General features: G+C 38.8%; 1 protein-coding gene across 3 annotated transcripts in view; it reads left to right on the plus strand.

The window, feature by feature from the left end:
* SORCS1 (sortilin related VPS10 domain containing receptor 1) overlaps positions 1 to 25,463 on the plus strand; it is a 257,123-nt gene that overhangs the window by 141,550 nt on the left and 90,110 nt on the right. For all 3 annotated transcript variants that reach the window (XM_059477096.1, XM_059477098.1, XM_059477097.1), the window contains exon 4: positions 12,353 to 12,511. In XM_059477096.1, coding sequence (XP_059333079.1) covers positions 12,353 to 12,511 — 159 coding nt within the window. The remainder of the gene's footprint in view (positions 1 to 12,352; positions 12,512 to 25,463) is intronic.

Here is a 25,463-nt window from a genome sequence, read left to right on the forward strand (position 1 = left end):
GAAGCAGCACTGACAACTCTGAAATGGAGTAGTGAAAGGGTAAGAGCACTGAATTTTCTGCATTGCCATCCTCCTCAGATGTCTCATGGTATGTGCAAGGAGGGAAATGAGGCACGGGGCATCATTTCTTCATTAATATTTTAGCCCTCATGCTCTTGTAACATCTCAGTTTGGCCCAGAACAGTTTCCATGTCCCTGTGTCTGAATAGGCTCAGGAGGTCACCTCTGTGAAAAAAGGCTGTGCTGGGTCTGAGCAGCTCTGCCCTTGCTTCATGTGAGCTCAGTGCTCGCTTTGAACTTGCTTGGATGCCAGGGGTGCTCTGTGACACTGTGGTTCCATCTGAGAGCCTGAATTGTGGCAACCACAGAATGATAATAGAATTGAAACATTCAGCACAGTAGCATCTAGGAGTATCTGTGAGAGACTGTGACAGTGACTCTACATGGGAATCAACTGTTACACCAAAACTGATAAGGAAAAACACTGTTTTATTCTGTTGCATAACTGCACTGAATTCCCTTAACAAGAACCAATGCAGAAAGTAAAGAGAATTATTTATTGTTGGAGGTGGAATTATTTTCAGGCACCTTCAGTATGGATAATTTGAGTTCATCAACTGCAACAACAAAAATGAAAAGCCAAGCTAACAATTTGCAAGCAGATGCTAATTCCCCAATTGTTCATGCAACATGGAACATAATTTGAAGTGATTATGAAATTAATGCATTAATACAAAAAATGCTTTGGAGAGAAGCAAATCAGATAAATGTACATAAAAAGAATTAGCTGTAGACATAATTAGTGAAGCTGTGCTTTATTCACAGTCAGAAGGAAAAATTAAAACTAAACTAAGTGGAAATTTTAGAGAACATTTGAGAATTAGCATGTAAGAAGCCAAAATGAAATAAAACATGGGGCTTCAGCAAAGCTAACACATAGACACATGCTTTAGAATTAAAAGGTACAAAAAGTGTCATGTAATCTATTTGGGAAAGGCACAGTTACTTGTGTGAGGGAGAATTTCCAGCTGCATGAGCATGGATCCTGGTTACAGATGACTCAAAGCCTGGAAGCAGGTCGATGGTAGAACAGAACTTTGTGCCATGAATCTGAAGAGACTTTATACCGTATGGTGAGAAGTGCAAAATTAACACACCATGCCAGAAGATTGTGTGCTGTGTTTGCTGCTTTCTCCTCTAAATCCATGCTTGTTTTCATGACCGTCATAGGGTAGGAAAATTGACCTGATTCTCACCTGCAAGAAAGAGACTTCCTTCATGTTCTGTTCTGGTCCCTGAACTCATTATTTCCCTATCTTCATGTCTAAAAATCAAGAAGTAGCAGAACCAGGTGTACCATGACAAAGTTGATATTGATCCAGTGATGTATGCTCAGCTGTTAACCATCATCTGTTGTGTAGATGTGTGGTGGTAGGTAATTATTTGAGAGTGATTCCATTTAAATCTAACAAAAAAAAAATCACTAACAACTATGAGATTGCATAGCCATCTCCTAAGAGAAAAGAATTGTAACTCAGTGCAGAAATTGTGGTGCCAACTCTGACGATTATGTTGGGAGCCTTATAATATGCATCTTTCCTGAAGTTGTCAGCTTGTAGAATCAGTTTTAATTGGATAGAATTTAAATCTTTGTTGAAATATTAAAATAAAGCTTCTAGACTTGAGATGTCCACAGAAAGCTTTTAAAGGAGTAAACAGTAACTAATAATCTCCTTTCCTCATCCTAACACCAGCAAAAAGATAAACAAAAATCCAACGTGAAATGCGGATCCTGCATTAATGACTCTTTGAAACCGGATCCTTATTTTTCAGGTAGTTAAATTTTAAAATAAAACGTCTTTAGAAAACATGTGAGCAAAGTAAATGGAAAAATTTCTTCCACTATGTGAAAAATAGGCTGTATTATTGCAGACAATTTAGTAAACTTCCTGCTCTTTTTTTTTTTTGCTGTGTATAAGTGTTCATTTTCTTTCACATGGATTCTATATAATTTCAAGAAAAAAGAAAAGTCTGGAATGTGAATTATTCTTTTTCCAAAACTTTGATAATTATCCTGAAAAACTGTACTTTTACTTTTTCTCCCATTTCTACCTCCCAGAACATTTAACTTGGCTAGCAACTGAATACTCTGATTTCTGTCTTGTTGCACTTTCAATTAAGATTCTCACTTTCAGAACACAAAAGCAGCAGATGCTAAAGAATCTGATATTTGCCTTAGACAGGTACAGGGCCACCAGCTGCAATGAAGTCAGTCCCAGGCATTTTGCCAGTAAAGGGAAAACAGATGAAGGAAAATCAGCAGTTTCTTACAAACCCTACCTAGTTTAAGCATCTTCTATTCCAAGTTATTACTGAGTTCCAGGGGGTTGATGAGGACTCTTCTTGCTGGAAGCACCAGTCCCCACCTGAGAACTGATGGACTTAGTTTAAGCACTTTGGATAAAATCAGTCATGTTCATTGAACAGTTTCAGCTGGTGGGTTTTAGTGAAATAAGATGAGAACATCTGTAGGACATGGAGGGATAAAAACATGGTGCAGAGAGATGGAAGTGAACAGATGTGGATATTAATATCCTTGGTACCAGCAGGACAACTCTGCCCAGTCTGAGGTGCATTTGCTCTGTGATGTTCCCCTCCCTTTGTTTCTTCCCTTTAGGTGTGCTGTAAACCATTGCAAGAGTAAGAACCCTGAAATATTAAGCAGCACAGTGGCACACAGGTGCCAGGGCTGGCCAGAGGCAAGTGGCATGGCTTGAAACAGTTGGCTGTGAAACCGAGCGTTCAGTGAATTGACCATCTGCCCAGGCGTAGCTGTTGTACAGAATCACAGAACGGGTTGGGTTGGAAGGGACCTTAATGATCTTCTCATTCCAGCTCCTCTGCCATGGCCTGGGACACCTTCCACCAGACCAGGTAGCTCAGCACCCATCCAGCCTGAACTGGAGCCCTGCCAGGGCTCAGCATGTGAATTGTGCATTTTTCACTTACCCTCCAGGGAAAAATTGCTCCCTTGGTGCCCCTGTTTTCCCTGTCCCTTTTTTTCACTCTGCTTGGGATACCACACTTTTAGGCCACAAGTTTCCTCTTGCTTTCATTAGGATTTACAACCCTTAGGGCCCAGTATTTGGGGCTGGGAAATGCTATTGTTTATAATACGCTTACAGTGCAAGTGGCTTCTTTCTTTTTTTGCCATTGATTGATTAGTGGAGTTTGTCCAAGTAATTTTCCCTCTTGATATGTGCGCTTTACTTCTCTAGCACAAAGTTGGTGTGAAGATTGACTAATTAATCTCATGAGATTCTTTACTGAAAGGAATGCCTTACTGAGCAACAGAACAAAGTAGGGACAATATGTATGAACGCAGCTTATTCCAGATGATGTCTACAAAGCTGAGGATCTTTTTCTCCCCTAAGCAAGTAAGACTGTTAGAATGTCTCGGCTTAATTTTTTTTTCTCTGTTCAGTACAATGCAGAACATCTGTTGTAAAAGAATGGATAATTAATAATTGAAACTAGATTGCACTGTCCAAAATAAAGTGCCTATAGTACTTGTAGATTTCCTGAGTTTTTTTGCCTTTGTCTCTTTATTTCTTCTCAAAGTATAATAATCAGTCATTGTTAGTAATTAGATTTTATTTCAGAATGGAAATTTCTACTGTGTTTTACTTATGTTTTGAATAATATATTTTCAAGTCGGTTGTGGTGATAAAGCTTTTTATGTCAAATGTAAAGGAAGAGAAGGCAGAATATGGTAATAAAGAAACAGAAAAAAGAAATTTTCATTTCATGTCAGCTTACTAAATTAGACCCATTCTGTGGAATGAAGAGATAAAAATCTAGAATTTGATTTGAGGGAGATTTGGAAAACCAAGAAGCTTAATCTTTTCATGTTCCTTGCCCCAGAACTGATTGCTCCAGAGCTCCTGTTTATGCCTGTGATTAGGAGCTGAGCCTGACGAGTTCTATTTTCAGCACTGCTACGGGATCCCAGCGGTGAAAATAACCTTGGTGCTTTGGGCTCAAACAGCACTTCCAGCTTCCACAGCTCTTGCTAAGCTAAGATAGATTTCTAAGATAAAAAGAATGTAAAATTGAAGGTGTTTTGTTTATTCTAGAACTGACATAATATAATCCTAGGTATTTAAAATTAACACTGAATGAAAACTAAACAGCACTAGATTAGATAGGCCCAAAGAGTTTGTGGAATCTCCATCCTTGAAAGTGTTTAAATATTGACAGGACAAGGTCCTGAGAACTTAACTCTGCCTTTGAAACTGGCTGAGTGTGAAGCAGGAGTTTGATATAAATGACCTCTAGATGTCTTTACGTACCTGAATTAAATAATTTAAATTGTAAATCACTGTATATTTCTAGATAAGGCAAAAGTAACTCAGAAACATCCTGCAGTAATCTGTTAAGTTACATTAATGAGTAGATTTCTTCATTGTTTTTCACATTACATTTCTATTTTTTGGTAAGGATGATGCAAAGAAGATATTGTGCCCTTTTTTACAGTCCTCATTAAAACACTAGGTGCACTAAGGTAAGGACAAAATGTAGAATCTTTATTTTCATTTAATTCTGGCTTAATGGAAATGGAATCTGGATTTTAAAAACCTGAGATTTAAAAAGTGACGCTAATCTTCAGTGACTCTTTTCTCCCCCATCTCATCTTTTCTCATCCTTTGATTAATTATTACCTCAAAGCAGAAGTATATATTTTGATAATTCACCCTGGCTGCTGGGATTGCAGGTTACTCTTGAGAAGGTGAAGGTCGGTGTTTGTGCACAGCCCAGCCCACAAGCAGTGACTCAGCAGCTCTCAAAAACCCTGAGATGCTGCAGCATCTTCAGCTTTAATGGAGAAAAAGAAGTAGCTGAATCTATTCGTGTCTGGTCCAAGGTGAGGCACTTTGGAAAACGGGGCTCCTGCCAGAGCTCAGCTCCCAAGAGAAGAGGCTGTGGGTGGGAACGTGTCCCCTGCATGGAAGAGAAGGGCAGGTGGGGGTGCACTGCCCTCTCTTGGATTTTGGTGGGAACAGGAGCAGTCCCATCCCGAGTGGTGCTCTCAGAGGTGTGCTGAGGTGATGTTCAGAGTAAGGAGGGACTGGTTTTGTACGCTGCTGTCTCTTAGGAAAACTCTTCTCCCTATTACTCTGGATTTTCTGTGTACCCCCATTCACATCAAGTAGGATTAATGGAGAAAACAACTGAATCACGTCTCCAAAGGTGTTTCAGCCTCATGTTTGCTTTTCTTGAGTCTTTATTGCACTGACCCAACATTATACCTGGGACTTCAGTGATATACAGTACACACCACCACATAAAATATTTGCAAGTTATTGTTCATACATACACTCACTCTTTCTATCTAGTAAAGCAACCACAGATGATTCCCACAGATAATAAAAAATACAGCTTTTATGGCTGCTTTATTCTGCAGTCACTTTTGTCCTGTTATGAACATCTTGAATAATACAGAACAGATAAATGGATTTTTTTTTTCCATCCACTAGCCAGCTCTTTATGTCAAACAACATTCATCAAGATGCCAAATGCAATTCTCAACAATTCTTTTATTAGGAATACTGTGCAATCTCAGCTTTCAAAAATATTGGCAGATGATAATTTTTCTCTCTTAAAAGATAGTCCTTTGTCATCTAGTATTCTGGTGACAAGAGATTGTCTTATCACTCAATGAGCACTGAATCTTTCATGGGTGCAAACAGGATGAATTCACTGTCTGAACCTTTTGCCACATCATTTCTCTTACATTTAAACAGCCAAGACTTGAGGAAGATGATTGTATCCTACCAGCTACGGACCTCTGTGGGTTCTTCCTGGGGAAAGTGAGGATAGTTTCCCTTCTCTGGGTCTGGATTCAGTCTGAATCCGAATTACACTGTCTAGTCATCGTGACTATGGTTTTCCTTTGGGGTAGTTTGAAGTGTGTTACCCTCCATGTCAGCAAAGTGCAAGCTGATTGAATCAGTTTGGGTTATGCATCTTTGTATGAATAAGAACTTCTTTCTTCTTAAGTCACTGAGTAACACTTGCAAAACAACTTGTTCCAGGCCTTTTCCTTGCATTAAAGAGGTCATTTCTACTTACTTCTGATCCACGTCATCATTCAAAGGCAATATTCTTTTTTTCTTCAATGTTAGAAGTGTAATTCTGTCACTGAAGTCTTTTCTTTCCTTACCAAATTGCTGCACTTTCTGAGTTAACAAGAACTTTTGGCAATGAAATACTCCACAGTGCCTCAATTGAATTATTGGTGTATTATTTTAATGGTGTCTTAATGAAATTGCTTAGCAACTAACCTTGTCTTTTAGCTGGCATTAGAGACAGCTTCAAAACTGTCAGCTCTAGCCCATTTCATGTTTTCGTCTAGGTGCTCATACTGGTACCCAATTTATTTGAAGCAGAAACTGGGGCCAAATTTTAGTAGCATTACTCATGTGCACAGTTCTACAGCAGCTGATGTTACCTGATGTTCCTGTGAGGAAAGATTTTTAAAATTTCACAGAGGCTTTAGTCTCCTCTTTTCCTATTAATATCCAACTAAATGCTTATTTTGTTTCTTCTGTAGCTTTGTCTTTAATTTGTTTGCTCTTGCAAACATATACTGCTTCCAGCACCTCAGTCCTGTAAAAGGAATAGATCTAATTTGCTTTACACTAGCGTTGAATTTATTTCAAAATTTCACTACCAAACCAGTTCCTTCCTTTGGATTGTTTCACTTTATATCTTATTCTAGGTCTTAAGAAAGCTTAAGCAATGAATGAGTTCAATTAATTAAAAGCAGAGCACGTTTCTTTGAATGCATGTGTGGAGTGCTGAATCTGGAGGACCAGATTCTGTCTTTACTCACTCACACTCACACACTCTTGCACACGTTTACACACTTCAACTCATGCACACTCACACTCACTTGAAAAAGACAGTCCAAATTCAGAAGTGATCTGTAAAGTGGCAGAAATGACATTTCACTATGTTGGGATTCCACAGCACAGATTCTCTTGCTATCAGTCACCATGTGAAAAACAACCAAACCCCACAAGCCTCTAAAGTCATGCAAGTGACAAGCAGAGAAGAGGGGAAAAATTGAGCTCTTTAGAGAATTTAAGTAGGGAATGCCCTGCTTTTGTTAGGAGTAGGACATTTCTGGTTTCTGTTGCTGATTTCCTCTTTTGCTGTGTCTTGTGAGAAATATTACTTGTTCTGTGTGGGTCACCAGGCTTGGGGCTGTGCATGAAGCTTGTGATAGGTAAGGAAAGTGAAGGATTTGACCTGATTTGCATTTTATTTCCATTTCTGGTCAGTTGATGCATCAGAAGTGAATGTAAAACGTGTGACTCCATGAAATAGATTTGTTGGTGTTTTTTTCATGCTATTCTATTTCACTTGTACTATGTTCTTTCCTAAGATGTAGTAGCAAAAAGTGGTCCAAGGGGAGATATGAGTGGCCAAAAGAAAAGCCTGAGAGCAATTCTGGACTTTTTTAACTAAGCCACTAAATCTAGAATTCACAGCAGATTTATAGGTCTCACAATTCCATCTCTAGATGCAAAACTAGAGTCCCCTTGCTAGGAATTCCTGGGTTTCTTTGTGATGACAGCAATAACACATGTAATTGCCAAAGGCAATGTCATCAGCAGAGTTACACTGAAAAAGGAGTGAAAAAAGTGTGGACTGTCTTAAGGTCTATAAATTATGTTTGGTTTCCATTTGTCAATTCTATGAAAAGCAAATCACGTTTCTCCCTTTTTAGAGGGGGATGATTAATGGATGCCTTGCATTTGGTTGCAAAAGCTTGTGTCAACTGTATTGGCTTTTTTTTTTAACAGAGGAAAAAACCCCATCCATCTGGAGCAATAGGAGGTGCAGAGTGTGCTTGCTCTGCCTGGTGTGAATAAGCAGATTCTGATCATTGCTGAAAACTGATCTGAGCAGAGTGTAATTACTCTTGCTGTGGAGAAGTAGTCTTTACTGCTATTCACACTTCACTTTTAAGACAACAATAAACCAGACCAGAGGCACTCCAAGGTTGGTCTCCCACCTCAAAGGGCTTTTGCTGGAAGTGAGAGGCAGATGAATACAGCTCTTCTTACTCCTGTGTTAATAACTTAATTTTGTACTGGTGGAATCAGAGGTAGTTTAAAAAACTGTTAACGTGAAAGTCATGGGCCCAAGTCTTCACATACAGCCCAAGCAAACTGATAATGTTATTGTTGTTGATGTAGGTGGGGTTGGTAATTTCTGTCAGGTAACAAGCTATGGGACGAGGGAAAATGGCCTCAAGTTGCACCAGAGCAGGTTTAGATTATATACTAGGAAAAATTTCTTCACTGAAAGGGTGGTCAAACACTGGAACAGGTTGCCCAGGGAAGTAAGTGGTGGAGTCACCATCTCTGGAAGTGTTTGAAAAGTGTGTAGATGTGGTGATTAGGGATGTGGTTTAGGAGTGGACTTGGTAGTGTTAACCTAATGGTTGGACTTTATGATTTTTTTATGATTTTAGAAGTACTTTTCAGCCTTTTATCCCATGGCAATTTCCCTTTGGTGAGGGAACACCTCAAAAATCTTATTTGACTTCATGAGTTAGGTTGCCTTTCCCTACAGGCTCTAAGGACCTGGATAAATTTAATGTGTGATTTTCACATGCAAAAGTCTTGTTGATTTCTCTGTGATGTTTGGAATAAACTCATCCAAAAAACAGTGTTGGCTGGGAAAGCAGCAATCTGCTGTATTAGGCACTGTAAAAGTAGAGCAAGATGTTTGATGGAGTAGCTCACATTTCAGGAAATCCAGCATGCTTTCTACAGTGAAGCCCAAAATATTGTTTCTGGTTTTGGTTTTCATGCTTTTCTTGTTCAGCACATTTGTGTCTGGTTGTATTTTCTGTATAAGCAGCTGCATAAAGCCAATGGGTAATAGACTACTTCAAAGCAGAAATTGGGTTAATTTATTTAAAAGGAAATTCTAAAGACTACTTACTCTGTATTTCATATGCTGCAACAAAAAAAAAAAAGGCATCAAAATGAATTGTACTTTCCCTCCTTTTTCATTTGTATTCCAGGCAACTTAGGCAATAAAACTAAACTAATATGACTGAAACTATATTAACATGTAGTGCAGCTCAGTGGAAGTGTGTTTGTAGAATGAAATGGTTGATGTTGAGATGACATCTGCACTATGGGCATTTTGGAGGTTGAGGGTCTGACTTCAGAATAGTGCTAAGGTGATAGTGTGATCTGAATGCCCAGAACAGTGGTTGGAAAACATTAGATGCACTCCTGAGGTGTATCACAGTCATCGAATGGTTTGTGTTGGAAGGAACCTTAAAAATCATTTATTTCCAGCTCCCTTCCATGGGCAGGGGCTGTTCTGGTTTAGTTTCCTGGAAAAGAAATGCATTTCCTGTGCTCTGAGGTCACTGTGGCCTGAGTCAGAACACAAGGATTTGTTACAGAGCTTTCCCCAAAATTTTGGAGAGCTAATTTCAGAAGCACACTTCTGGTGTGCTCTGAAAGGTTTATATAAAATTCACACAGCCTTTTCCTCTTGTTTTGACTTACTTTTAATATAGGTATCAATTTATTCTACTTATCCAATACATGCTATCTTTTGGGCTTGTAACTCTGATTATTTACACACAGATATGTTGTAATGAAATTTGCTTTTCTCATCTTATAAAAAACCTGGTGCTGCAGCTGTGATGCGAGTAGTGACTGATGGTTGGCTCTAAGTTGTTTTGCTTTATGACACCTGTGCAGAGTGATTAACAGTACAGGGTACAACAGTGCAGCAGATAATGCTGAAAGCTGGTCTCATAGTTAGTAATCTGACTGGTGGATGGAGTCATCCATCAGCTCCCTGCTCTGTCTCCCACTCTCTGTGCCCTCGCATAAATTCACAGCAGTGGCACAGCTCTGCCACATCTGAGGTGCTGTTGGCATACAGACTAAACTGGTGTGTCACTTTTACCTACAGAATGGCTTGGTATCACAATGCAAAGCCAAGGCTTTTGGAGAGCAGAGAAAACAAAGTGCTCATAGCCCAGGGTGGTAGTTAGCAGATTAAAGCCAAAGTCAGCAGTGTCTGAAAATCTGTTTAGGCACTTAACTTTTATTGATTGGGTGAAGTATTAAGTGCTTCAGTGCCTCAACAGTCTCTCCCTCCATTCCCTTTTTAAGAAATGCAGATGAGAGCACTTTCACCCTTCAGAGGAGTGGCCTAACACAAAATGTGTTAAGGCAGTGATGTGACAGTGACGAGGTCAGATGAGTTCCTTGCCCAGGTAGAAGGAAGTGTGTGAGACTAGAGTGGCTCTTGATTAACAGCTTGCCTTGGAGGCACAATCCAAAGCCAGTGAGAAGACTCTTATTAACTTCAGGAAGCTCGGATCAAGCCCATTGATTTGTGCTTATTTCTGCTCTAGTTGTTCTAGTCCAAATTAATGCTGTGCTGTGATATTTCCAAATACCAACATAAACAAAATCCACTCAAGAAGGTAGTCATAAAAATAGGAAAATCATAATGCTTGAATCACAGTACTGAATCAATAAACATTAAACATAGGAACCTGGCCCCAGAAATTAGTGTGATAAGAAAAAGGAACCAACTGATAAACATCATGATTTTTGGCTTCAGAAGCTGGATAGGCTCCTTAGTGACAGTATCTTATATTTTTATATATTGATATTTTGATTATTAATCCTTTCTGTGTAACTTCTATCATCTCTCAATCTTTATTTTGGAAATCACATTAATTATATGCTTGGAATATTTGAAAGTGTTAAATGAAAAGAAAAGTGTTTAAAAATGCTCATTTTCATTACTATTTTCTAAAGTAAATCAGATGTAATAGGAGATTTTACCTTTATGCTACTATGGAAAAATTACCCCTGTTTTATGTTAGAGGTACCGTGGGGCTGGGTAACTGGTCTGAGATTATTCAGGGGTTTTGCAGAACCCTAAACTTTTAAGTCAAACGCCAAACAGTTATGCTACCAAGGAGGTTTCTAGAGACATAAAAAAAGTTTTGTCAGCTGCTCAATTATGAAAGACACATTCTGTATAGATTATATGTGTATTTACACCTTCACATACAATAGCTCTTTAGCATCTGGTGTCTCACAGACACCAGAGGCTATGCTTCCTTATAATTCCTAGGTAGCAAGTTAAGTTGAGTCTAACTCTGCCTACCTAAATGAAAGAAGATAAGGGAATGAAGTGTGCACTAATCAAACCCAAACAGGAATTTTTTCCTGAGAAATGCCAGGTGTGGATATTTTCATTTAAGGCTTGTCTAAAAACAGATCAGTGTTTGCCATTTGCAAAGCAACTTAGAAAAAAATAAAAATGCTAATGATTCAAGCCTTTAATACCTTTCAAAAGCAAATATTCTTTAAAACTTTTCATGTTTTTCAGTCATGATGCCTTATTCCCATTCCTTAGGGGTATTGCTCTGTTGCCTGCTGAAATACTGGAACAATCTCTATTTACTGCTCAGACCTGTATATTCCCTCATTCAGAGACACATGAGAGGAGTACCTCATTATTGCCACTGGCTCATCAGCAATGCAGATCAATTAATACCACAGCTAATGGGGTGAAGTAGCTACTACAACTCTCAGTCGTGTATCTTTTGTCACTCCTAAACTAGCACTCCTGGACAAAGCTAGAAAGCAAATTTACTATGCAGAGATTATTTTTGATACGCTACCAAATCTATAATTCAAAGCACTGTAGAAACTGGAGGTGGAAAGAACCCAGCACATTATCAAACGAGTTCTCATGCCAAAGCAAGGCTGCTTGTTGCAGACAGCCAGGTAATATTTTAGGCAGTCAAACTGCCTTCTCTGAAATTTCTGCCAGAATGTAACAAAACCCACCATTAGAGATCAGCTTCTCTCCTCTCTCTGTGTTTTGGGTTTTTTTCTCAACACCTGACTTTTTGTCTGCCACTCCAATAGATCATTCTTGAAAACCCTAGCAGCCTACTGTGCCTGCCTAGTAACTTCTGTGCTTTCGTGTTAAAAATTTCAGGTTTAATTTTTCAAATTAGCTAAGCACAGCTTCATTTAGGTCTGGTTGAACTAGTGGCAAAGTCATTCTGCCTATTTGATCATATGTTATGTGTTTATACACATAGCTGAAGCATATTGTTTTCATTACTGAACATTGGCTATAGTAGTTTTGACATCGCATTGGAGCATTTTGTAATGGTCATATATAATAAGCTTCTCTGAAGTTCCTAGCTACTTGCTTAGTTTTCCATTTGACTCCTCTTAACCACTGTATTTTCACTCTCCCTTCCATATAGATTATGCTGCTGACTGATCCAGAAGTTGAAAGCAGCTTATTAATCAGTTCTGATGAAGGAGCCACCTATCAAAAATACCGTCTGAACTTCTACATCCACAGTCTGCTCTTCCACCCCAAACAGGAGGACTGGATCTTAGCCTACAGCCAGGATCAGAAGGTAAGAGCTGTGGGTTGGTTTGCTTGGGGAGAACCCAGAGCTTCCCCATGTCTCTGTGCAACTGCTGCAGAGCATTCAGGACAGGCTTTGGGGTGACCCCAGGACAGTCTCTGGAAATTCCAGTTTGGTATTTCCAAGCAGGAAACATTGACCAAGCCTCAGTGTAAAGGTCAAAGCAAAGGACGTGGGCATCTGCTGTGTTCCTGGGGCCTAGCCCTCTATTACTGATCTGGCAGTCTGTGTTTATTCATCCATCCTTTTGGCAATATTGTGTGACAGGCAATGGGCAGAGAAGACAGCTAGGTTCCTTCACAAACCTCTAATGAGACTTTTGGCCTCTTATTCGACAATTCTTTTCCTCCAGTTTAGTATCAGCCCCAAGAACAGTATAAGACACTCCTTGTTCCTCTCTGGTTGGCATATTTTCAAGTAGTTTTTGATTTTCTGAGAGGAAAAAGTAACACTGAATCAATTTCCTTTGAAGTCCAATTCCCTCAATGTGGGTAATCCATCAGCCAAATAAATATGCTGTGAGATTTGCCTTCATTTTTTGCTGCCCAACCTAACACAACAACACAGGACTTTTTTGTGGAGAACTCGTTGGAATTTTTTGAAAATCAGACACATCAATACAAGTCAGTTTTCTTACGGCCAAGGATTTGATAGACCTCAATCTGTTTAGTTCAACAAAAAAGCACATTGAAGGAAAACTATATTGTTGCACATAAATGTTTCTATGGGGGAAGACAAATCATAGGAGAAACCATTTCAATTTAGTGATAAAAACTTCTAACAAAAATTGATGGTTAGGAGTCAGTGGCAGATAAACTCAGCTGTAAAGTAACTAGCCTTTGGAGCAAACTGCTCAGAGAAATTGCTGATTTCACATCCTGACGTTTTAAAGTTTTATGAATAAACCTGGAAAAAGACCAAAAGAGTTTGTTGAGCTCCCAGCAAGGGTAAAAGAGTGAAACGTCTTGACATTTAGCATATAGGCTTTTACACAAAATAATTTAGTGGGCTCCTTTTTGTTTTGTGTATGATGTAAGAATAGAATCTGTGAATATAATTGATAAGCTAAGTATTGGCTGAATTGTTCAGGTTATACATTAATGTAAGGATCAACATAAAAGTTTGAAATCTGTGATGTTTTCTGTCTGTGTAGTTAAATTAATTGTAAAATAATTAAACTACTAATTTTCATTTTGTATAAATTAGATTTGGTATTACAGTAAACCTGAGAAAACAAAGGCATAAGGAAACTGAGTAAGTAGGTAGGGTTGCAAAATGGTTGTATTGAAATTTTTGGAATATTTTCATCCTTCACTTTACACTCAAACCCAGAGTCCTTCCAGGACTGTAGCTTAATGCCCTTTGCAACTGAGAAATGCATCTTGCCTCCTAATTCTTTCTGTACAGTCAGTTGCATGCGTTACTTTATACTCACCCCTCTCACAGTCTTTTGTAGAGTGTACCATGGTTATACTCTGTTCAGAGGAATGTGCAGATTAAATTATTTCTCTGTGTTCAGTGTGTAATTAGACAAAGCCAAAATGTTTCCTTTCCCTTGTAGCTCTTGAGTTCTCTGGACTGATATGAAACAGAACAGAAGCTGGTCTCTGATGTCTTTTTAGGACCATTGGAATGAAACTTACAGTGTTTAATAACAGGAAATTTATTACATGAAAATCAATGAAACTTTCAGAGGGAGCTTTGTCAAATAAAAGTAGCATATAGTAGAAAATTCATTTCAGTTGCTAGGGTATTCAGTCTGGTCAGGAAATAATTCTGAGTTAGAGACCATAGAGCTAAGGCTTATTTAATTTATGATTGATGGCTACCAAGCAGTATATCATCACTATTTCATAGGAAATGGCCCCTCTTCCACAGACTCCTTAAAGACAATCTGGATACAAGAACACAGGGTCTGTTTGTGTTAACATGAATTTATGGGGGTGGTGTTGGAGTTGTGTGTATGGGATGTGTGTGAGGTGTTTGGGGAGAAGGGATGTAGGCTGTATTATAAAATTTTTTTGTTATGGAATTGATTAGCAAATTGAATAACTGTTGGTAATTCAATACTGTAGTTACAAGACAAAAATCAGGTAGCACAAAGTCTGTAGATCTGTACCAATTAAGTCCAAAATAGAATTTTAAAAGTACACTGAATGGGTATGAGTCACAGACCTGGTTTCTACTTTAAAGCCTAATGAACACATTTTCTGGCTTCGACAAGCTTTGCCCAAGAACTGTAGAGGGTAACCAGCAGGCAAAGAGCATTAATCAGCTTGGACTAAATTAAATGTAACTTGAACTAAGGGTCAAGTTCAGCCTATGGCTAAGTGTAAATGACTCCCATTGGTTTTGTGTTTGTGTATCCAAAGGCAGAATTTTCTCAGAGTAATTAAGATGTCCTGCAGGTATTTAGATAATTGCAATGGGAGCTGAGGGGTGCTTTGCAACAAATGACACTGCTGTTAGCTATTTCCTGATCCTGTGCTAAGGCTGTATTTAAGGGAGGAGAGTCCATTACTCCTTGGATTCCAGGCACTGTGTACCTACTGACTTGAAAGTCACCCAAGAAGGGGAAACGTATCTGCATGGTAAGGAATTTACATTTTGGTGCCACTAACTTGGATGCTACTGACTGAAGAGGTTGTGAGGGTTTTCTTGATGAGGACTTAGAAGAGTAAATTGTATTTTGACCAGTTAGGATTGGTGCAGTCATTTAATTTTGCTGTTGACAGGAGGGAGGTGGTAATCAACTAGAAAACACTTTTACATGCTTCTAGCAAGCCACTTGATTGTTGTCATCCATTTGCATTGTGTCCTTGCAGCAAATTGGATGGGGAAAATCAGGTGGTGAATAGAGCAAGAGCTGGAGAGGCAGGAATCACATTGGATCTGGACTGTTTTGGTTCTCAGGAGGGTCCATCCAGTTAAGGATTGATGAGGGCCAAGCCAACAGTAGTGGAGGCCTCTCATTGCTCAGTTGTAATAAACAGTTAGTGGGTCACACAGAATCATCCCTCGATCTCTTCACAGCCCGCTGAGTCTATCACTATGATCAGACCTTTTCTTGTTGGTTTGAATAAGGGTTTACTCAATGGCAGGGAAATCTGTTTTAGCTGAAGCAATTTTATGTCCCAGTTTCTTGGGTGTTGATTGTGAGGGAATGTGGTTAATTACTGGGGTTCAGCTGATGAACAATAACTCATTAAGCTTCAGTGGCTCAGTTGCTTTTGTTCACATATCTTTCTCCTGTGTCTCTGCCTTGGGCAGTGGACTTGAATTACCACTGCTGACAAACCAGTTCCTAATTCAGTCCTGGCTTTTTCCTGCCAGTCTTGAGAAGAAAAAAGAGCAGCAAACCATCTGCTGCCTGCACTAATTGCTTCATGATTGCATTAATTGTTCTGGCTGAAAGTACAGTTGTTACTTGGCTGATTCTTACCACATAATTGCAGAACTACTGCATGCTTCTCCATTTTCTGTATAAAGGAGTTACAAATCAGAAGGAAACTCCAGACACAGAAAAGCAGTGCTTGTGAGGCAAAGGCTTTTTGGAGGCCTTGTACATGTAAGCTCTCATGGGTTTAATCAGCTTGCTTGTAGAATGAGGGGCTGTATTTTATGGGAATATTACTTATGTATTACTGTGTAATCTTCAAAAGTGGTTTGCTGTGTAATCAGACCGTGGAATCAGACTTTAGGTCATATGGAGACATCTTCTGCTATTCAGATGGGTCAGGCACACAGAGGAGTGGTTAGTAATCAGCCAGGAATAACAGAGCTATTTGGAGAGATGAAATAAAGGTGAAATTGGGAAACACAAGTCAGACAGGCAAAATGCAGAGTTGTAATTGCCCAGCTCGGGAATAAATGCACAGAGGCACTCATGTACTGAAAGGCAGCAACAGAGGCTGAAAAACAGATTTAAAACTGAGTTATTGTTGTTGCTTCTTCACTCCCATTTTAAAGTAACTCTTGAAAAGTGAGGCACCCCAAATTAAAGGAGCCCTGTCAGCATAGCACTAGTAAATGAAGAGGTTTATGTTTTGGGGTGTTTTTCTTTCTTTATTCATTTTGGTCTTTTCCAAATGTCTGGTTCCATCTGCCTTGCTTTATTTACTGTGTGTATCATGCTGAAGATGAATATTAAGGACTGATACTTGTCTATAAAGTGTTGAAATTTTGCAAATCATAATACTGATATTTTTGGGACAGCATGTCTTCTGACATCAAACCATATCATCTTCTTCATTTTCCTACATTAAAGGATGTCCACTCCTCATGCATGTAAATGGAAGAGAAAGGTATTCTTATATCTGGGATGACAGGGAAACCGCTTAGAGAAGAGATACAGATTCATATGGCCACAGGATGTCTGTGAGAGAGCAGACCAGCACTTAAAAGTACCTTCAGCCCCATCTGTCCCTGTGTTTTGGTCTAATACTTGTGTCTGACAGTAGAGTATCTGCCATAGACATAGCCAGAATTCACTCTTCAAGATGTGATGGGCTACTCTGATTGCACTCCGTAATTTTAAAACCTTTCATTTCACTGCATTAAGATCTTTTTAGGGTGTATCTGCTTGGAAAAGGATCACACACAGAACCTCTAGGAGTTCCTTTCAACATAAATTATTCTTTTTCTATTTACACACTCTCCGTTTCAATGGTAACAGTAATTTTTTACTTAGACTAGAGAAGGGACAATAAAATCCAGATTGTTTTTCTCAGAAATTGCATCATAGGTAAAAAAACAAAAGAAAAAAACCCCCAAACAAAACAACAAACAAAAAACCCCAAAACCAGAACAAACAAACCAAATGAACCAACAAAATAACAACAAACAATGAAAAACCCCCAAACAAACACCAAAAAAACCATAAAAAAAAAAAAACAAAACAAAAAAAACCACCCCAAAAACCCAATGAAAAACCCCAAAAGCCTGTTACCATCAAGTGACCTCCTTTTGGTGTGGTGTTTTGGTTTTTTTGTTTGCTACACTGCTGACAGCAGTAGTGACAACAATTCAGAGGACTATTCACTTGGGCTAATGTTAGCTGAGGGAGGCTAATCCCATCTAAAATTAATGGAGAGGAAAAAAGCTTCTCTAGAGTGGTAAGCATTAGCCACTTTGAATCATCCTCTGGAAAAGCCTATCTCTTTTGACAGACTGTGGACACAACCAGGGAGCTAGTTTGCATAAAGCTAACATTAGCCTGTGTGAATAACTCCCCCTTTCCCTGTGGCATCACTCCTGCAACAGTCTGCACTTTTTGTGTTACTGTTTGGGGCACCACTAATAATCCAAGCCAGTTTTCCAGCAGACCTGGTACTCTTTGATGCACATTGTTGAAGATGGGAAAAGTAACAAGTAATTTCCATATTAAAAGTTGTTTGCCCCAGCTTTTGCAGCGTTGCATTCCTTCTTGATCTTAGATATCCCTTCTGGGTTACTTGTGCCAGGGATGCATAGGGCTTTCCTCAGGAAAGAAAGCCTTGTGACTGCTGCTCCCTGTTTGTAGGTGTTCAGTATGGTTATGTTTTTAAGCAGGTGATGCACGCAAATCCCCTCGTGTGTAGCTCAGGCTGTGTGTGAGGACTCGAGGCACAGACAGCTGTTGGGCATCATGGGTGATAACACATCTTGCACACAACCCTTTGCAAATATCCCTTGCTATCTCTAAGCAAATTGAAAAGTTTGGTGGCAGCCAGTATTCTGAAAATAAGCAAGGGAGGGACATAAAAATAAGAATACAGATGCCAGGTTGTATCTTCTTTTTTTTTTTTTTTTTTCCTTTCCTTTTTAAATTGGCCACAAGCCAGTGTAGAAAGTGTATTGAAAAATATACATAGAAAATCTGAAAAAATACACATAGAAAGTGTGTTTCTTAGAGTACCCATCACTCTTTTACAGACCTCACTAAGCATAACGTGCTGGGGTAACAATTTAAAATAAAGAATGGAATTAAAAGTGATAGTAATCTCTAATGTTGTTTCCTACACTAATAGTAAAGAAAAAAAATATAATCAACTAGCAGAGCCCAGTGGAAGATAGATTTCTGGGCCAAGAGTGTGATCAGTGAATCAGAAGGAAAGACTTTCAAGCAGTAATCACTGTGCTCTTCACTGACTCACTCATCTTTAGGCAAATCAATATATCCTTGCTTATCCATCTGTATAAACATCAGCCCTCTGTACCCTTAGAGAACTTGTTCTTTTTCTGGTTTTAGATCCTGGATACATACTTTTAGTTAAGGATAGATCTGTTATTTTTCTGCAAGATTTTCTGTGTTCTATATACCTCCACTTTTCCTACTTCCATGAAAAAAAAAAGACTTTTCCCATTCTATCAGAGTTGGATGGTTCACTGGATTAGGAATAAAGACATGTACCCCATTTTGCTGGATGTGCTACTGAACTCTGTGGTGCTGAGCAAATTCCATCACTTTTCTGTACATGACTCACCTCTGTTTTCTCTGTCTCTGTCATTTGGTTGAGTGCAATCTCCAAAATGTCTCCAGTTTCTTATTATACAAAGTGCCTGTCAACACTACATTCACTTGAAGCCGTAGGTTTTAATATAATGCAAATGATGAACAATAATTTATTTTTAAATTTAAAGCTGTGCATGTGTGCATGAAAATTCTGACACTTTGCCCTAAATTCTGCTGTAGTAAGCCTTTTCTCTTGTGTTCTCATTCAGATACGGTGCACTTTTTAAACAAAAATGTGCTTATTTATTGCAGTTATCTAAGCAATTATGAATCTACTTAGTAAATTTACAACACATCAGAAAGCAACTCCTGGGTACCCTGTTGTCTGTAACAGAGATAGTATTTCTTAGCAGAGAAGGGATTTAACCTTGAGGACAACATACTAAGTGGAGTGGTAAATTCATCATCCCTTGGACTTGAGATTGGGTGTCTTTCCAAATGATAAAATCTAGTTCAGCCATCAATTGTTGGCCTGAATAATTCTCTCTACTGCTTGAGTTACTGGTAAAGATGGTGCAGCATCTGTTAGGAGGAGAACACACTGATGATATTAGAGGCTCCTTCTGTCTTTAAAATATATATGCCAGTCAGAGTCCTTTAAATACCTCCTGGTAAAAAATATGTTTCCTGTCACTTTTTTAGCCTGTGAGCTGAATGAACTGGGGACATCATCCTAATGCAGTTGCTTGCGTGCAAACTGCCACAAAACCAGAATACTGGCTGATGTGGCTCATAGCTGACAGTGTGTGAGGAGTTATTGAGGAACAGGTGGGAAGAGAACTGAGGGTCATCTTCAGGATGCTTTGATGTGCTGAACATTCACAAAAGCAATTGCTGTGTTAGGACCAAACCAGACATCTCTGCATGGCAGCAGCATGCGGTTCATCAGCAAAAGCAGCTGCAGAGCTGCAGCCATCACTGGTGTTTGAAGGGGCTGTGAAGCAGGTATCTGACAGCTTTATCACTCTGATGTGTTTCCATCAGCATTCAATAAGCACCAATTATTGGGTAGCCTTATTGATGGTTCTGCGTGTGTGATTAATGCATTGCCTGCAACTTAAAATGTTCAAAGTCTCTGCAGCATCCTGTGAACTTATTGCTTCAAGGGTATTTAAGCTTCTTAACAGTGGAACTTACAAATAGATCAGAGATTAGGGAAGTAAATGAGTATCAACCCTGTAGCACATTTCTGTATGTTTTATTTAAGGAAAAAAATACCATGCACAATTTTAGGTTCTTTTTTATACAAAACATACTGTTCTTTTGAATGCAGTTTAGAAAAGAAAAACCTGGTCCATAGTCTGGTTCAGGGAATAGCAGCATGCCTCCTAACCTTTGGCTGCTCTGAAGAAGAAATGCCCTGTGCAGTAATTTCTTAAAATGCAATGTTGTACTTTGTTTGATACCAAAGTAAGCTGCACTGGACGCATGTGGGGAGCATGCATCCATCGAAATCCCTGTTCATTCAATTTCATTCCTGTTTTGAGATGTCTCTTTTGCCACTCTGGAAACTTCTCTCCCACTGTGATAATTTTTCATCCAACAGATAGAGTCAGGGGCAAAGGGGTGTGAAGGACCATAAAGGACTGTGCCTGTATAAACATGTTCAATCTGAAGTCCTTCTCTGATGCACTAACCCCATTTTTTTCTGCAGACAGTATAGAAAGCAAACGAAATGCAAGAAAGATTTAAATTGGAGAAGTACATCACCAAATTGCAGCAATCCACATGATGCCTTCCCTACTGCTCTTTGCTTTCCTGAAATTTTTGATCAATTCAAAATATGGTCTTTCACAGTTTAATAATACTTGAAAAATGCTCTTATGAACAATGAGAATGATGACTGAAACCTTGTAGAAGGCTAGAATTTCTTCAAATGCACCTGCATTTGTAGTAGTAGTAGTAGTAAAAGTAGTAGTGGTAAAGTACAATTTAACAGCAATATAAAATTTATTCTGCATAAATGAATGAGAAGAAGGACTGCTGGCATGTATATCAAATTGTGTTGTTGCATCTTCAGAAAAAAAATTGTCTTTATCCAGCTGGATTCTTATGTTTATAGTTAAACTGCTTTTGGGATGTTGCATTCCCTGGTGAATTTGAAATTTGAGGAAAATAAAGATCTCTCAAAATATTTATATGGTTCACCAGTGCAAAATCTGTGGCTAAGGTGCACTGGTGTTTGGAGGATTTTTGTGTGTGAATAAATGGTGTGTGAAGGGGTAAGGGGGAAACAGCATGAATAGCATTAGTTTTAATCATCTCATAGAAACACGAGGAAGTGTAAGAGTCAAGAAGTCAGTATAGGTGAAGAAAGTACCAGGAGCAGTGGCTAGTAGAAACCTTCTCATGGAATTAGAGGTGAATTTGAATCAAACCCGGTGCTTTCAAAGCTGTTCTGAGCTAGTTTTCCATTTGCATCTGGGGTTTTTTGGGTCAATAATGTGTAGATTGATATTTTTTGGTCTGATCTGTGTCCAGGGAGAATGAGTTGAGAGTGCACAGAAACTAGAGGTGAGAGAAAGAGCCCTTTTCTTTTTTGAATGTTAGACCAAAGTTGGTAAACCACATCAACTCAGACTCCATGTTATATTCCATTATAAAATGTTTAGGGGGAATCTCTGAAGTAAAAGAGAAATAATAGAAACTACTGATTTTCTCAAAGTATTTCCCTAATGTCACTTCCAACACCCAACTTAAATCACCCTTTATTTAACCAGGTTTTGAATTCCTATGTGCATATTTTTTCTTGCATGAGATTAAATCATTGTCTAAAATTTAATATCCTCAGCAGCATAGGAAGCACATGGAACTGCCACATGATTCAAGATCTGTATGTGGAGGAGCATCAGAATCGAATATTTAATCCAATTATTTTAAATGCTGAATGATGAAACATCATGGACGCTCAGGGTCAGTTGTATCTGCATCAAACTGTAAAGGCACTGAAGTGAAAATGAAGGCACAAGACATTCCTCACATAACAGCTTTGGCTAGGAAAAGTAATCTGTTGAAAACATTAAGGGTGATGATAGGTCTTGATTGGCACAATGACCCTTTAGATGGTGTTATATCAGAATAGGTGGGTCTAATAAAACCCAGTTATTCTTAATGGAAAATTTTGGAAACAAAACACATTTTCTCCTTATATTTTATAGAATTTACTTGGGTTTTTTATACTGTGAAATGCAAAAGAAAAAATTAGTCAAGTCTGAAGTTGGTGCTGGAAAGATTGGGAAATTAGAAGGGAAAAAGAATAATACATGGCAACTGTATGCTGCTGTTGCCTGTCTATCCCAGAGCATTTCAAGGTGAAGCTTACACTATCCCTCTGAAATACATGAGCAGCTCTTGGGCTTCTCATACAGGCTGGGAAACACAAAAGAGGGAGGGGGGGAGTATCATATCATGCCTGGTGTAGATAAGGAAAGAAGTTCAGTTGTCAGATGTCAGCTTTCCCTGCTCCCAGAGACAGTGGTGTCGTGTTGTGAGAGGGCTGGGGAATTGTCTCACCATTCAAAGGGTTTATTTGAATCCCTGCTCAGCCTCAGAAGGTATTTGTAACCTCAGAACAGCCTTTTCTTTTCTTTTCCTTTGCATTTCTTTTCTCTTATATAAATGAGGTAGGTGGTAGGTTTCTACTTCACAGAATGTTAAGATTTAAAAAAGCAAAACAAAGCAAACCCAGACTATTTATTGGTTGTTACATAATCTGCAAATTACACAGAAAACTAAATGTAGAAGAGAAGAAGCAAGAAGAGAATTATTCCCTGGTGAACAAGGGTCAAATCTGAGAGATCAATACAAGATTTGTACTTCATAACGGTTTTGTCGCCACGAAAACAGAAATGTCAGCTTGGCCCTCAGATGAAAACATACAATAAAACTGTAAGAGGTTCGTTTTCTATCCGTGCTTGAAAAATAAGTGCAGCAAAGAACATTCTCTGACTTAATTCTAATAATGCAAATTGTCATCAAACAGCAGTGCTTGCCAAAGAAAACAAAATGTCATCTTTGAAGGGACTGCATGCACAAGGCTATCACAAGAAGTCCCAGGAGAGAGAGGGATTTTGTAACAAGAGCAAAATGCCATGCTGGGTTTAAAAAATATCCATTCAAGCACTACAATTGCTAAAAGGGGAAAAATAATCCCAGCTGGATCATAACCGATACTTGACAGAAACATAGCCTTCAAAGACTTCTTTTTTTCCAATCCAACTGAATTAGCTATGTTTAAAAATTAATGATACTTAGAATAAAACATCTGAAAAAATCCTTATTGCAATTTTTTTGGGGGGAGGTGGAGTGGTCATCCATAAGGTGGGGAATTCCCTCTTTGCTAAAGATACATTAGTGCTGCATGTTCTGCTGTGAGTCAGGAAAGGCCAAAGCTGGTGCTGAGATAATGGCAGAGGATGAAAAACCTTCTAATGTCTGGTTATAAAAGTGTCTTATCAAAGACAATGAGAGCTTTGGATATGGGCTCCCAGGGAGCTGGTGTTTCCCTTTGAGAGCTGTTGCCTTTTCTCACATGCTGTCTCCAGCTCACTGGGCACTGGCTTCTAATTTAAACAATCCAGCCCTCACAGTAGAATTGCTGGATCCATTTCCTACCTTTGAAACAGAAACTCTTGCATTTCTCCACTTTTTTTACTTGAATTACATCTTCCTCAGGGCACAGATCAGGAGAAAGCAGGGCTCTGTGGGTGCAGTGCAGCATCACAGCCTCTGTTCTTGTGGGGGAGCTGAAGGATGCTCCAGGTCAGGGCCCCTCTGCAGGAAGAGCTGTGCTGGGAGAGCCAGAGGGAAGCTGTGGCACCAGGGCTGTCCAGCACCTGGCACTGCAGTGGGACTGCAGGAGGGGAGGAGGGTGCTACACCAGCACAGAGAAAGCTTCTGCAGGCTGTGATTAATTCATTCTGAGCACCGTTACTGTCACCAGCAAATTCAGAGAGGGAATAACCTGCTTATTAGGGAATAGCAACTTACTAGTTGTGTTCAGGGAAACCAGAGAGGGATAAGGGTGAGAGATAAAAGCTGGGAAAACAGGATTCAATATGATGACTTCAGCTGTGGGAACATCAGTGTCCCTGGAAAGCTTGCATGCTGTTTATCCCTGGTCTGGAAATACAGAGGTATTTGCTGAGTTTGGATTGCTCCCTGTTCTTTATTAAAGGATCACATGAGCTTTATTGAAACTTAAATTACTGTATGTCAAAGACAGTACTTAGCACAAAAGAAACTACTTTACCATGAAAAGAAAAACTTTTACATCAGTGAGATAATAGATAATAGCAGTTGTTGTCATGCTTATATTTGCTGCAATTATAAAAAAAGGTCTAGAAATGGATTTTGAGTGTGAGGGAGGGAAAATACATCCTGTAGTGGTAAAGTTCTTGAATAGGTGACCTTAAATCACTCCAAAAAGTGGTTGTTCAGTGTTCTAAAAGATTTTATATAATTTCCAAAAAGAAAAGTGTTCCTTTGTTATAGTTAGTGTTTCCTAAAGTTTCAATTAAAAATGGATCTATAATCTTCTACTTAAGGAAAAATAAGACTCACTGAAATTTTAAAATTGGATGCTCTTCTAGCCACAGAACTAAACTGTTTTTCCCTCTCCTTACTCTTGTTATCTTCTGTCCCTTCCGCCTTCTTCCCTCTCTCTTCTTTGACAGTGTTCAAGAGGAGGGAAGATGAAAGAGGTGAATTTTTAGCTTTAATATTTCAAAGTAAATTTTAACACATGCCAGTCCACTCTTTACCAAAAAGCTATTTAAATTAGTTTCTCCATGTTCTTAAAAGTTTTTAACATAGGAAAGGTATGGATATTGGGTTTTGCATTTGGAATCAATATCCAAATAAGTAGACCTCAAACCTTTTTTACATTCCAGTCTCATAATTCTTAAAATACATTCAAATAATCTTTTTTGATGAACACAAAGCTTTTAAATAATCATTTTTTTTCTTGTGGTAGTCTCAAAGACATCCATCTTTCCTACCAATCCAGAGCCACTTCATGTTCCAAAAAAATTTGCCATGGTTTGCACATAAAAATTCAGGTCATCTGCATTTAATGCAAAATTCTTTAAGAGATGTCATGAAAAGAGAGATAATAGTTCAAAAAACAATGTCCAACATCTGCCTTGTCAGTAAAGGGGACTGACCAAGTCTACCAGGCAAAGAAAGGAAGAGAAACAGGATGAATCTGCAAGAAAAGTGTAGGGCTGACTGCCTCTCAGTCCTTCCACATGATGAATTTGAAGCTAAATTAAGCAAAAGGAATAACAGAACCCAAGTGATCCTTCCCTCTACTGGCCTTCTGGGAATTGTTTGATGGCAGCACTTAGGGAGAGCAGCTGTTGGGAAGTGCTCTGTAATAGTAACATTTGTACATCATTCCACAAAGATGTGACAGAGGATTTATAATACCTGAAATGTGCCTTTTTG

This window comes from Ammospiza nelsoni, chromosome 8, assembly GCF_027579445.1.
Source record: "Ammospiza nelsoni isolate bAmmNel1 chromosome 8, bAmmNel1.pri, whole genome shotgun sequence".
Classification (NCBI taxonomy): Eukaryota; Metazoa; Chordata; class Aves; order Passeriformes; family Passerellidae; genus Ammospiza; species Ammospiza nelsoni.